Source organism: Rhinolophus ferrumequinum, chromosome 4 (genome assembly GCF_004115265.2).
Source record: "Rhinolophus ferrumequinum isolate MPI-CBG mRhiFer1 chromosome 4, mRhiFer1_v1.p, whole genome shotgun sequence".
Lineage (NCBI taxonomy): Eukaryota > Metazoa > Chordata > Mammalia > Chiroptera > Rhinolophidae > Rhinolophus > Rhinolophus ferrumequinum.
In genome coordinates this window covers 42,945,577-42,957,899 of record NC_046287.1, presented here as the reverse complement: position 1 = coordinate 42,957,899, position 12,323 = coordinate 42,945,577, and the positions used below count along the sequence as shown (strand labels likewise).

Below are 12,323 nucleotides of genomic sequence, written 5' to 3'. Positions count from 1 at the left end.
CAGATGCAATATGATTTCCCTTATATGTGGAATCTAAAGAAGAAAATAAGCAAACAAAACAGAAACAAACTCATAGATACAGAGAACATATTGATCATTGCCGGATGGGAGGGGAATTGGGGGAGAGTGAAAAAGGTGAAGGGATTAAGAAGTACAAATTAGTTGTTACACAGTCATGGGGATGTAGGGTACAGCATAAGGAATATAGTCAATAATATTGTAATAACTATGTATGGTGTCAGATGGGTACTAGAATTGTTGGGGTGATAGATGGGAAGGGGTTAAAGGGCAGAGTGAAAAAGTGAAGGGATTAAGAAGTACAAACTAGTAGTACAAAATAATCATGGGGATGCAAAGTAAAGCACAGCAATGTAGTCAATAATATGGTAATAGCTATTTATAGTGCCAAGGAAGTACAAGATTAGTCTGGGATCATTTCTTAAATTATACAAATATCTGACCACTAAGCTGTACACCTGAAATTAATATAAAATAATGTTGAATGTCAACTGCAATTGAAAAGTTAAATAAAAAGGGTGGGGGAAAGTGAAGGGCAATAAGAGGTCCAAATTTCCAGGTATAAAACAAATAAGTCATGGGGATGTAACATACAGCATAGGGAACATAGCCAATAATATTCTGATAGAGTGGTCAGATGGTTGCTGGGTTTATCATGGTGAACACCTCTTTAGGTATATAAATGTTGAATAACCACGGTGTACACGTGAAACTAATATAATATTGTATGTTAGCTATACTTTAATAAAAATCTTAAAAAATAAAATAAATTGAAAAAAAGGAATTGGAAAGGTAAAGTAAAATATATAAAATGTAAGCACAAATAAGAAAAGAAAAATATTATTAAAGGGAGTAAATAGAAAGAGAGAAGTTTATGAAAGAGATAAGCAAACAGAGAGTAAAGTCCCCAAAAGTAGAAAAGGGGTGAAAGTTAATTGTGAAAATCTGGAGTCTTGAAATAGAATGAGATGAAGTGCCGAGTGATGAAAAAGCAATGGAAACACAGAATCAAAGGAGATTCAAAAATTTGAGAACAGACTTGTTTCTAGGAACTTGACAGACTGGGCTACACAGATTCCTCTTTCAGCCGTAAACAAGTGGAAATGTTGGACAAAAGATGACAAAATAAAATTTCAAAACAAAGCTGAGCTTCAAAAGACAGGAAGGGAAATCTGCAAGTGCTAGAGCAAAGAAGAAACGAGGCAGAAGGCTGTGGAGGCTAGAACTTGGGCCAGCCTAGGTCCCTGGAGAGGAGAGTCTGCGGTGGAGACGTGTGTGTGTGTGTGTGTGTGTGTGTGTGTGTGTGTGTGTGTGTGGAAAGCTGACTGGGGACACGCTGTGGGGGAGAGAAGGCCACAGGAGTGTCAGAAGCAGGAAGTGACCTGGGGTCCTTTGCTGCCCCCACGTCCTTTGGAGCTGAGATATCGCCAGTCAAAAGACCTGGCCTTTGCCTCCATAGCAGTGTCATCTAGATGGCCTGGCCCCAAAAGGTGACGTGACTGCAGGAGGGCAAAGTCCTTGAGAGAAACAGCCGAGAGCTGTTAGCCAGCAGCCAACACTCCCAACATCTTGGGGGAATGAGACCTTCAGCCCAGGGCCAGGAAGGTGGTTCTGAAGAGATACATAAAACTTTCTTTGAGTATATGGATAAGTTTCTTTTTTTTTTTTTCTAATGCATTTAGCTGCATCTACGTAATTTTGACACTCTTGAGTATTTTTTATTTTGGAGTTATTAGGAAACTACAATCAAATAGTTCACTGCCTTCTCTCCACAGGTATACAAAGACACTTATGTAGATTTTATTTATGTACAAATATATTCATTCCAGTGTTATTTATATTAGAAAAATTAATAACGACCAGAATGCCCTAAAATATGGGAATGATAAAATTATATGCAGCTACTAAAATGCTGTGTTCAAAGAATGGGCATTAAGATATTAATCTATGTACTTACATCGCCTAGATTGTATGATTCTAATTTCCTAAAACATTTGTAATTTAAAATTTTGTTATTTAAAATTTTATTCTAATTGCTAATATATAAAAATATGAAAAGAAATACATAAAAAATAATGTCATGATTTGGCTCTAAAATGTGTGGATTTTTCAATAGCTTGTATTTTCCAAATTATCTAAGACCAGGTACTACTTTGCAATCATAAAAAAACAATTGACATTGTTTATAAAATACCGAAATAATTATACAGAATTAGATTTCATTAATTTTCAAATTTATATTTCATATGAAAACTGATCTGTGATAGTGCAACCTTACTAGATTGGGAGCAGATTTGCAATATTTTGACATTTTTTAAATCTTATTTTCAACACTATTTTCAAGGTGAATGAGGGAATAAAGTAAATCTTGAGTTTTCCTTCAACCTTCTTTTATCTGAGTTTTTTCTTGGAAAATAGGGGTTCCCAAAATGTGTGCGTGAGCCTGTGTGCAGCTATGTTTGTATTTAACTTCTATTATTTTTGGAGTCTTTCCTGTGACTACTTCAATTGTTCTAGAATCAAGTTCCCTTTGCATATGATTCCCACTAGTTAGAGGGACATAGTGAAATGACATTTTTCTAACATCACTTATCTATAAGCAAGGAAGGAATCCACAATACCACTTCTATAGAATGAAAACAAAACAGTAAATTGCATAATTCAAGGGATTTTTAAATGAAGGAACTTTTCTGTACTAGAAGTTTCGGTTTGACAAAGCTGATTCTGTGGATTCAATTTCCATAAATCCCTTTAAGTGTTTAACCAACTTTTCTCATTTTCCAAAATTGTCTAACAAAATCATGAGGGAAAAACAATTTTTCTAGACACCACAATAATTTAACATGTTAGCTTATTTATTCACTTTTTCTTTGCTTATGTTATAGAAACTAGTCATATGTTTTAAAATTTCTGACAAGCCATACACTTTGAAATTGTGAACCCATGTTAATTTTCATTGCTGTTGTGTTTTTCTTCTTCCATTCTTGCTCTCTGTCTCTCCCCGCCCCGAATTCTCTCTCTTCCCTTTCCTCCCTACCCCTTTTCCTTCCTTGTAGACTCAATTCCAAAATCCTTTGCTCCAATTCCTGTTTTTCTTTCCTTCCACTCTTTCTCAAATTTTTTCCTCATTCTTTCATCTTCAGGTTGCTTTTGCACTTCCCACAGTGAATTTCAATGTCCTGGAGTATGCAATGAATGGGGAGGGTTACTGAGAACCACGATTTTAGAAGCTTACGTGTTTGAGAGCCTGTGAAATCCTCCCTGGCCTCAGACATTTTAAATTGTTTCAATCTGTATTTTCTTTTCTTTCTGTATGCTTTTAAAGTTTCACATCCAATAACTACATTTGTATCCAAAGCATGAATCTTTGAGTTTGACAAAGCTGATTCTGTGGATTCAATTTCCACAATTCCCTTAAAGTATTTAACCAGCTTTTCTCATTTTGCAAAAACGTCTGACAAAATTAAGGGGGGGGAAACAATTGTTTTTGACACCACAACAGTTTAATATATTAACTTATTCATTAAATTGTGCTTCACATCAATGGAAATCCTCAGTTCTACAAACTATCATTTTTTAAATATCAGTAAGGATTGATAATGTCACAATACAATCTCCTAGTACCCAAGTTCATACATATTATTGCACAGAAACAAAAGGAAATATCTCTTAGAAGAAATAATTTACTATCTATTGAAGAACTATCTTTACATCTAAAATGGGGCACCATATTTTTCTTTCCAACATTTTCTTTTTTTTAACTTTGATACATTAAATGAAAAATAATGCAAGCAAAACCCAAAAAAGTACTTCTGGGGGTGGGGGGGCGGGAAGAAGGAAAGAATAGATGATCACATGATTTAAAAAAATAACAAGTTGGTGGGAGACAACTCTGACAATGACTAAATCACACAAACTCTGCTTCCTCAGAACACGGTTTTCCCTGGCAGGAACTGAAGTTTTTCAGCACTGACATCTGGCCCTTCGATGAGTTCCTACAGAACATGGAACTCACAGAGTTTCCACTTACTGTGTCAAAAGATGACAGTTGCACTCTTTTCCATAGACAACTTAGAATATAAGCTCAAGAAACATCTGTGCTTCCATATTCTCAGATCCGCAGTTCTGTTAGGCTACCTCTAGTCCTTGCCTGGAAGTTCGGGGGCATTTCTCTTGCAGATGTTGCTGGTGTTCATAGTGAGGCCAGTCCGCTGGAAATCTCAGCACCTCTGCAAGGTCGGTTGGGTCTGTCAATGTGTCATGAAGATGGGTCCATGTGCATTCCATCCATTAGGCTACAAAACACACAGCTCTCAGAACCCTTCCCCCACTGGCCCAGAGGGTTAATTCAAAGTTTTGGGAATCCGTTCAGATGTGTCCAGGTGAATGTGATGAGAGAAGAGCAGGCTTATGTCCAGTAGAGATGGAGGAAGGGGACAAGGAGAAAAGCTGAAAGTGCCTTGGAGAAATAACTTTTGCATGTTCCCCAGAGGTGACACAACTGGGTAGTTATTAGACTTCAGCCAGCCCTGACATCCAGCCTGGAGACTTTCAGCTGGAGTTCTGATGACCGGTGGAGGCACAATGAGAAAGGAAAACCTTGGAGACACCATTGTGATCAGATCAGGTTATTCTCTGCCTATGTCTGTCCCAGCTTTCTCTTTGATCCAACGCCTCCAACTCAGTCAGCCTTTCCTTCAGTCCCTAAAACTGTCCCAATGCTCTGGTCCTGTTTCAGGAGCCTCATGTCATCTTTTTTGCTCTTTTAAATGGACAAAAGAATTAGTCTCCAGCCTCCCCTTGTTCTTGAGAACAGAAGCTGTATTTTAGTCTCTTTCCATTTTTCAATATTTTCTACTACATATGTAATTCCTCATCTTTCTACCTTTGCAAGATCTGCTTCCTTTGTACGGGCCCTACTTTTTTAATATAGTTACCCCTATATTCCCTAACCTCCACCTCTGCATGATCCCATTATACAGGACTTTCTTCTCAACTGGAAGTCATAGTTGAAAAGGAATCAGATAAACTCTCTGTGTGATGTTAACTTATGACACCTTAAAGCACTTCCTCTTTCCAGCAATTGTGCAAAGGGACTCATTTAACACCAAAAAAGTACACCTTTAAGAACCAAAGCAATAAGTTGCTGATAAAATTCCCGGGACCTAGGGAAAATGCAGAGAGGAAGGCAAATTTTTAGAGCAGGGGTTCTATTGATCACCCCTTATGCTTCACTATTCAGGCTCCTACTAATTCTAAATATTTCTAACACTGAGCTTCCCTAATGAGGTGTGAGCATATGTCCTCAGCCTTCATCTTGAACAGTTTTTGTATTGGATGGGGTGGACATCCAACAGGAGGTGTTTGAGTGCCTATGCTTCCTCATCTCCAAAAAACAGGCTCCTTCACTGGAGGAGGGGGTGAAGGGTCAACTCCACCAGTCTCCTTGGCATTATCTAAATCACTGCAGTTCCATGAGAAGGTAAGGAAAGATACATATCAATAAAGATTTAGATTTCATATTCTAGCAATTCCCAACCCCAATACTGATGCCAAGTAGCATAAAGTAGTAGGAAAGGCTATGAAATTCAAAGACTGGGGCTATGAGCAACTTTCTGGATAGTAAACTAGAATTTTGGGGAAATCTTTCAACGCCTCTGAATCTCCATGTCAAACTATCCACTTCGTAATGACTAGAAGTCCCATTTAACATACAAGAATGTAGTGAAGATCACTGAGATACTAAATGTGAAAATGTTTTGAAAAGCATTAACTACTATACAAAGAAATGAATTTTAATCGTATCCTTTGTAAAACATGACAAAACAGATGACATTGAAAAGCACTTGAAATATTTTTCAATTCCCTTTTGTGTCAGATACTGATAGTTTTTATCAGTATTAATTTTCACATTGTTTCTTTGACAATAGAACCCTCATATTTATCAAGGCACATGGCAACCAATAATAGAGACGCTTCCTGGCTTTCTTTGCAGGCAAATGTAGCTAATGACTAGGCTCTAGCCCATCAGATGTGACTAGAAGTGATATATGCAACTCCTCTCCATTCCCTCTCTGCTGTCTTAAATGCAAATGAGATGGCAGGAGCTGCAGCAGTCATCTTGGACCATGAGTTGGAAGCTGCACATTGGGATGAAAAATCAAGACAGGGCTTCCGGTAACGTCACACACCAGTGTTTACCGACCAGTTTGTCTTCTAAGTCAGACAGTATCCACTTCAATCTTATTGAAGTCACTAGTATTTTGAGTTCCTCTTCCAAATGGGAATCTTATCCAATGGACTTATATTTATTTTTTAGTGATCTGTGCTCACCTGTTTGCTAGGTCTAGCTGGTAGACCTTCTTTCCCAGAGTCATAGGACCTCTAGACAGACTTTTGAAGAAATCCTCATAGTTCAAGACTTTGATCAAACTATTTGTGATAAAATTACTGCCTTTATATAATAAAAAGCACATTTTCCTAATTTTTATGGCACACATGATTATCCTTAACTGTTGCCAAACACTAATTGCTAATATTGTTAATTATTAGAAAGAGAATCCAAATAATTCTCAGGGTAGTTTCCCTTCAGTTACCAAGAGAAGGCTACCAAACAATGAGAAGGAGGCAGAATAGGTAGCATGTACCTTAGTCAATAATAATAATAAATAACAATTATTTAAACAGACACCTCATCCCAATCTGGTGACTGGAGCCGCCATTGCCAAGAGAAGAAGAGGAATGTCTACCTGGGTGTTGCAGGAATCAATAGGAGGTAGAACTCCCTGGGGAACTTTTTTTCCCTTCTTCTTGGCTTTTTAACACTACTGTATTTGGAATTGATTTGGATTGGGATCTTAAGGCTGCTGACTTCCCACGGAACCTTAGGCCCAAATGCCTTCTGTAGGCATCACTTCCCTGAGCTTCATTCAGCAGGTAGGTGTGCAGTCAATGTTCAAAGAACAAACTGCGTCCCTACCTCTTCGTTTCTATCAACATAGGACCCCAGGGATATGACAAGTGTGCTGCTTTAGAGTGAAATGACCTGAGGAGGAAGCCCTTGTTGGTCTTTTTTAATTTGCTCAGCACTGGCCTCAGGCCAACACAACGAGATGGTTTCTCCTCTGAACATCCTGATACTGGTCTCCAGTGGAGCACCATACGTCACGCCTTTAGCAGCAAGGCCGTGGAAAACCTTTTCCTATAAATCCCGTGTTGCCTAAGGAACAGTGTGAAGTTAGCAGAGGCTGCCTCCAAGTCTCAGCTATGCATGAATTCTCTGCCAAAAATTTAAAGTGAGTTTCAAAGAAACCATCTCAATACTTTCTAACCTGTTTTGATTTTCCCCATAGCAAAACCCTGGATTGTTATTTGTGTGCATGCATGTGTCATAGTGGCAGGCAGAAGGACAATTTGCTGTCCTGCCATTCTAGACAGAACATTATATCCTAACATCAAAATGTGAAGAGAGAGAAAGAGAGAGAGCGAGAGCGAGAGCTGCTGTTAATCCCAGCTGTACTCGTCCTTCCCTCCCTAATTTAGGAACAATTCATTGGAAAAGAAAACAATATTTTGTTGGACTAATCTCTACCAACTAACAAGCAATATTTACTTGGCCCCTTTAACTCACCCTCCTATATGGCTCAAAACGTACAATTACCTAAAATGCCATTAATCTCTCAGCTTGTTGATGGGTAGGTGATGTGGAGAGGCCTGGACTTACTCAAGGCAGCATGGCTCTGAGTCACTGCCAGCTTGGTGCTGTCACAGTGGTGGCAGCCACACGGGATAGAGACATACACTTCTAGGCAATGACAGCTGGATTCTTGCATGATTGGCAGGAAGCTTTTATCCCATATGGAAAACATGATGGAGTAAAAAGAGCTTGCCCATTGCAGTCAGCCAGACCTAGCGTACAATCCACCGGGAAGCACTTATTGTCAGTGGGTTTCACTTCTTTCATCTGTGAAATTTGGACTAATAATACATACCTTGTTGTGAATAGATTTAAAATATGAAAAGGGCCTTCCACAGTTTCTGGCCAAAGGGAGATTCCCAATAATGCCTCCCTCACATGACAGATGAAGTCAAGGGTAGTGAGAGAAGTGTCTTCTCTACATTTCTCTTTGATGGAGGCAGTAGGCTCCCCTCCATGAAGGCAGCCACTCCTTGAATGCTTATGGGTTGATTGACTCTCAACCCCAGAAAGAGTATTCTGAAAGTTGAGATGTGGCTTATACAAAGCTGGCTTAACCATCAAACATGTTGGATATCAATGAAATAGGCTTTTCCATCTGATTTAGGAGTTTCACTCACTTTCCTTCAGCTCCTTGAGAGGATTGATCAGATCAATCTGTAGTGAGACTTTTTACTCACTCTGATCCTACTGAATGGGAGGCAAAGGATCTCGATTTCCTCTTCTGTACTTCTCCCCTTATTATTCAAAACCTTTGTGTTATTGTAGTTGGTTGGGAAAAAGTGGAAATGAGAAGCACGTGGCAATGCAGCACATGTTTTGGTTCCGTTTCATACGCTCTCGCCTGAGTCAGCAGCTGTAGCCACAGTCTAACAACAGGTAAAGACCATGTGGGGAGGAAAAGTTACCAGGCTAGAAACATTCAAGATTTCAGGATTGCAGTCTTTTAAACTCCTGGCCTATTGTGTTCCATTTCTCCTGGCCTAAATCAAAATTAGGATTTATTTAGGGACCTCCAATATGTATTTTTGATACCTGCTAGCTAATGTCCTATTCTTCAGGCCAAATTGTTTTTAAATGTCTTTTTCTCTCTGATTGCAGAATTTCAAACCGGGCAATACCAGATCAAAGAAAATGACTGCTCCAAAGAGGTATAACTCAGAATTTTTCTTTAAAAAACTCAGGTTCTGTAGCCAGTTTGGAAATATTAGACATATAGTTATCTTCCCGCCTTTTCTCCCTTATCATTCATTCCTTACATTGAAAATAAAACTTGGTAAAATAACTAATGTCTCCTTAGACATTAGTTAATAAGCACATTTTCTCCTAAATGCCCCACCAACGCTCACATCTCAGGCCAAAAGCACCCCAGTCCTGAATCCACTCCCCATTCCCTAAAATGTGGGATAGGAAGCGTGTCTCAGGGCTAAGATGCAGGGCGTTGTAGGATGTCAATAAGGATGGTCAATAGTAGGGTAATCTTGTTTTAAGAGACCACAACAACAAAACACATCACTCTTCTTACGATGTAAACCACATTCAAATACAGTTCAAAGGTGACAGCCAACAGCAGAGTGAGGGTTGGCCTAAAATCTCATGAAAGGGCTGTAAGGGACTTCTTGTTTCTCTTTCTTTAAATAGACCAATGTTTCCATTACAGAGATAGTATAAAATAGACCAGTTTCCGCCAAATATCCAAGCCATCATTTGGCTTTTCATGTGTGCCTCTGTGGGTTCCAGTTGCTCAAACTCTAACCTACGCTGCCGTAAAGGAGATCGCACAGACAGTGTCCTTTTCGGTGCTTCTCTCCTTGACCTTCTAAAGTGGTCTACACGGGTTGCATTCCTACCCTACTCAACATCACAGATCGAAAAATGTCAGGAAAAAAAGAAGCACAAGACCAATCATCTCCCACTGGATAAAGCTGAAGACAAAGAGGAAGCAGGTGTCCAAACGAAGCCACATACAGCCAGATGCCCTCAGAATGGCAATGCCACAGAAGGTCAGTCTCCTGCTCATCCTCCCCCTCCAGAGGGAGGAGAGGGCAGGGGGTCACCATCTCACCACTTGGCTGTTGTAGTCCTCAGTGACTGCCCCCTCTGTGTTCCCATCCTCTTTGGGCCACCGATGGCCCCTATGCTCCCGCTGCACCCTCCTCTCCTCCCGTCTCTTTTGCCGGTCCCTCTGGTGCTCTCGCTGCTTGGTGTGGTGGTAACGCTGCTGGAACAGATCTTTTGCGTACTCATACAGCTGCATGTCCAGGAAGTTTAGCTCTTCGATTCGCTGGCGGGCCCCCTCGTTAATCTCCACATTGGAAGCCCGTGTGATGTTGAACTGTGTGAAGGGAGAGATGAACTTGAGGTTGAATGTCCTCTCAAAGAGAAACTGTGTCTTTCTCTGGAATTCCGTGAGCCCAAAGAAGGCCATGTTCTTCAGGTTGTTTTTTGCACTCTGCAACAGGATGGTGTTTCTCTCACTCTCGTTCATGAAAGTCAAGTTGTAGCAGCCCACTAGGCTGAGGTCAGCCAGCATACGCACCTGGCGGTTATTAGCCAGGTTGTGGGTGCAGTCCATGAACTCCCGCAAGCTCACCCCAGACCAGTCATCCCCAGGGTAGCAGGTAGGCAGCTCATCAGGGGTGGGACTTCTCCCATCGCACATGTGGAGGGAGGTTTTCCACGTGGCCCCTCTCTGGACGTGTTTCCACTCACTCAGGTACCGAGACACTGGATCACGCAACATTGTAATGTAATAGAAATTCCTGGAAGAAATGAAAGGAAGCGTGTCAGTCATTGACAATAACAACCCTGAGATTCTGAACTTTTGTAGTGTTAATATCAGCACTGAGCAATGGATCTTCTGCCAAATGTTCCTGTGAGAGTGTGTGCCTGGATTTGCACTGATCAAGCAAATACTCCCATATATGCATGTTTTCGTAAACATGCATGGACTGGTCTTCAATATTAAGTTTGCTGGGCTTTTCCCCCCTGCTCCAGTGTAGGGAGGGAGGTGTGGGGGAATAGATCATTTATTCATTAAGCAATTATTCACTGATAGATTACTACCAGCAATAGCAATACCTTACATTAAGAGAACAGACCATGATATTTGAGTTATTACCAATCCAATATTTTATATAAACTTTTGTAGTAGACATGGGACTATATGGTAGGGAAACATGCAAGGAAGTAAATTGATTTGTCCAAGGTCTTGGGACTAGAAAGGTCAAAGCTGGAAGCCAAGGTTGCTATTTTTTCTGTTTACACTGCCATTCTGGATTACAAAGGAGGTGAGGTTGGGGGAGGATGTGTTGTGTGTGGAGACTAATATTTACTGAGCAATTACTATTCAGTAGAACTGTGCTAGGTGCTTTATGGATATGGGCACAGTTAATCCTGAACACAACTTTGTAAACTGGATTTTATCATTACTTAAAAAAAAAAATCGAGGACAGACTGAGAAAGGTGAAAAATAAAGCCCCAAATCCTAGAGCAAGTTAATACTTGAACTGCAATACAATCTAGGCCTATTTGATTTCAAAGCCCTATGCTTTCCTGTGCATCACATTGATACTCTAAAAACAAAGATGTAACTAATACTTAGTGAATGGTATTAATTGTCAGACGCTGTGGTTACTATAATCACAGGTCTTATCTAGTGACATCTAAGGGAACATTGAAGAGAAATGTAGTTTTGAATTGGTTAGCCCCAGAATGATCAGGTACAGACAGGGTACCCCTGGCTTAAAAGGGCACGAGAAGTGTAAAAAGGCAAGAAGAGAGTTGGAAAAGATGACAGATAAAGACACAACAGTAGGCATTACAAGAAAACAAATATTGATTCCAAATGAGGAAAATCTTTCTCATAATTTGAGCAGCTACCAATGGAATGGGCTGACCGCCCCACTTTTGTCACCAGGAGTGACATGCAGAGTTCTCCTGCGCAGACAAAATGGTCCTGAAAAATTCTGAAAAGGATTTCCTTGGCCGACCTAACCTGGATTTTTTTTCCCCCAAAGAATGTATACCTCGTAAAAGCAATGACAAAAATAAGAAAATCTAAGGGTACCATGTTCTTTATGCTGCTTTAAAAAGGAATGGATGGACTATAATAATTAAAACTATACATTTACTGTATTCAGTTATTTAGAATGTCTAGCCAAATAGTTTTGAAATGTGCTAAAGAAACTTCAAAATCTTAAGGAACACTTGCTTCCTTTTAAATCAGGAGAAGGAATTTATTGGAACTGTCACACACAGGCCAGCCTGAGCCCTTGCTTTTGCCAGTCACCGTTTTACATTACTCTGTTGTCTTTTCCTGTGACAGAATGACAATTCCATCAGTGGAAGAAAATTTCCCAAAAGGTCAGGAATGAAAGCAGAAAAGGACTGACACAGCTTCTAGGCTCCACAAAGAAATGTTGACGGTAAAGTTTTGCTCAGAGAGGATGTCATTAGGGCTGAACATTATATGGCATGTCATTATTAATCCTGCCATGGTCCTATGTTGGAACTTGTGCACTTTTCAATTCTACAAGCCGAGATTGATTTTTTTATCTCATAAAGCAATTGCATAATAAATACAGGAACAATAACGATGACGCAACTC

At 39.9% G+C, this 12,323-nt stretch overlaps 1 protein-coding gene across 1 annotated transcript in view; it reads right to left on the bottom strand.

Annotated features, from left to right (window-relative positions):
- Positions 1-3,100: 3,100 nt before the first annotated feature.
- Positions 3,101-12,323, bottom strand: part of HS6ST3 (heparan sulfate 6-O-sulfotransferase 3) — a 619,320-nt gene continuing 610,097 nt past the window's right edge. The window contains exon 2 of the mRNA XM_033105060.1: positions 3,101-10,476. Coding sequence (XP_032960951.1) covers positions 9,768-10,476 — 709 coding nt within the window. The 3' untranslated portion in view covers positions 3,101-9,767. The remainder of the gene's footprint in view (positions 10,477-12,323) is intronic.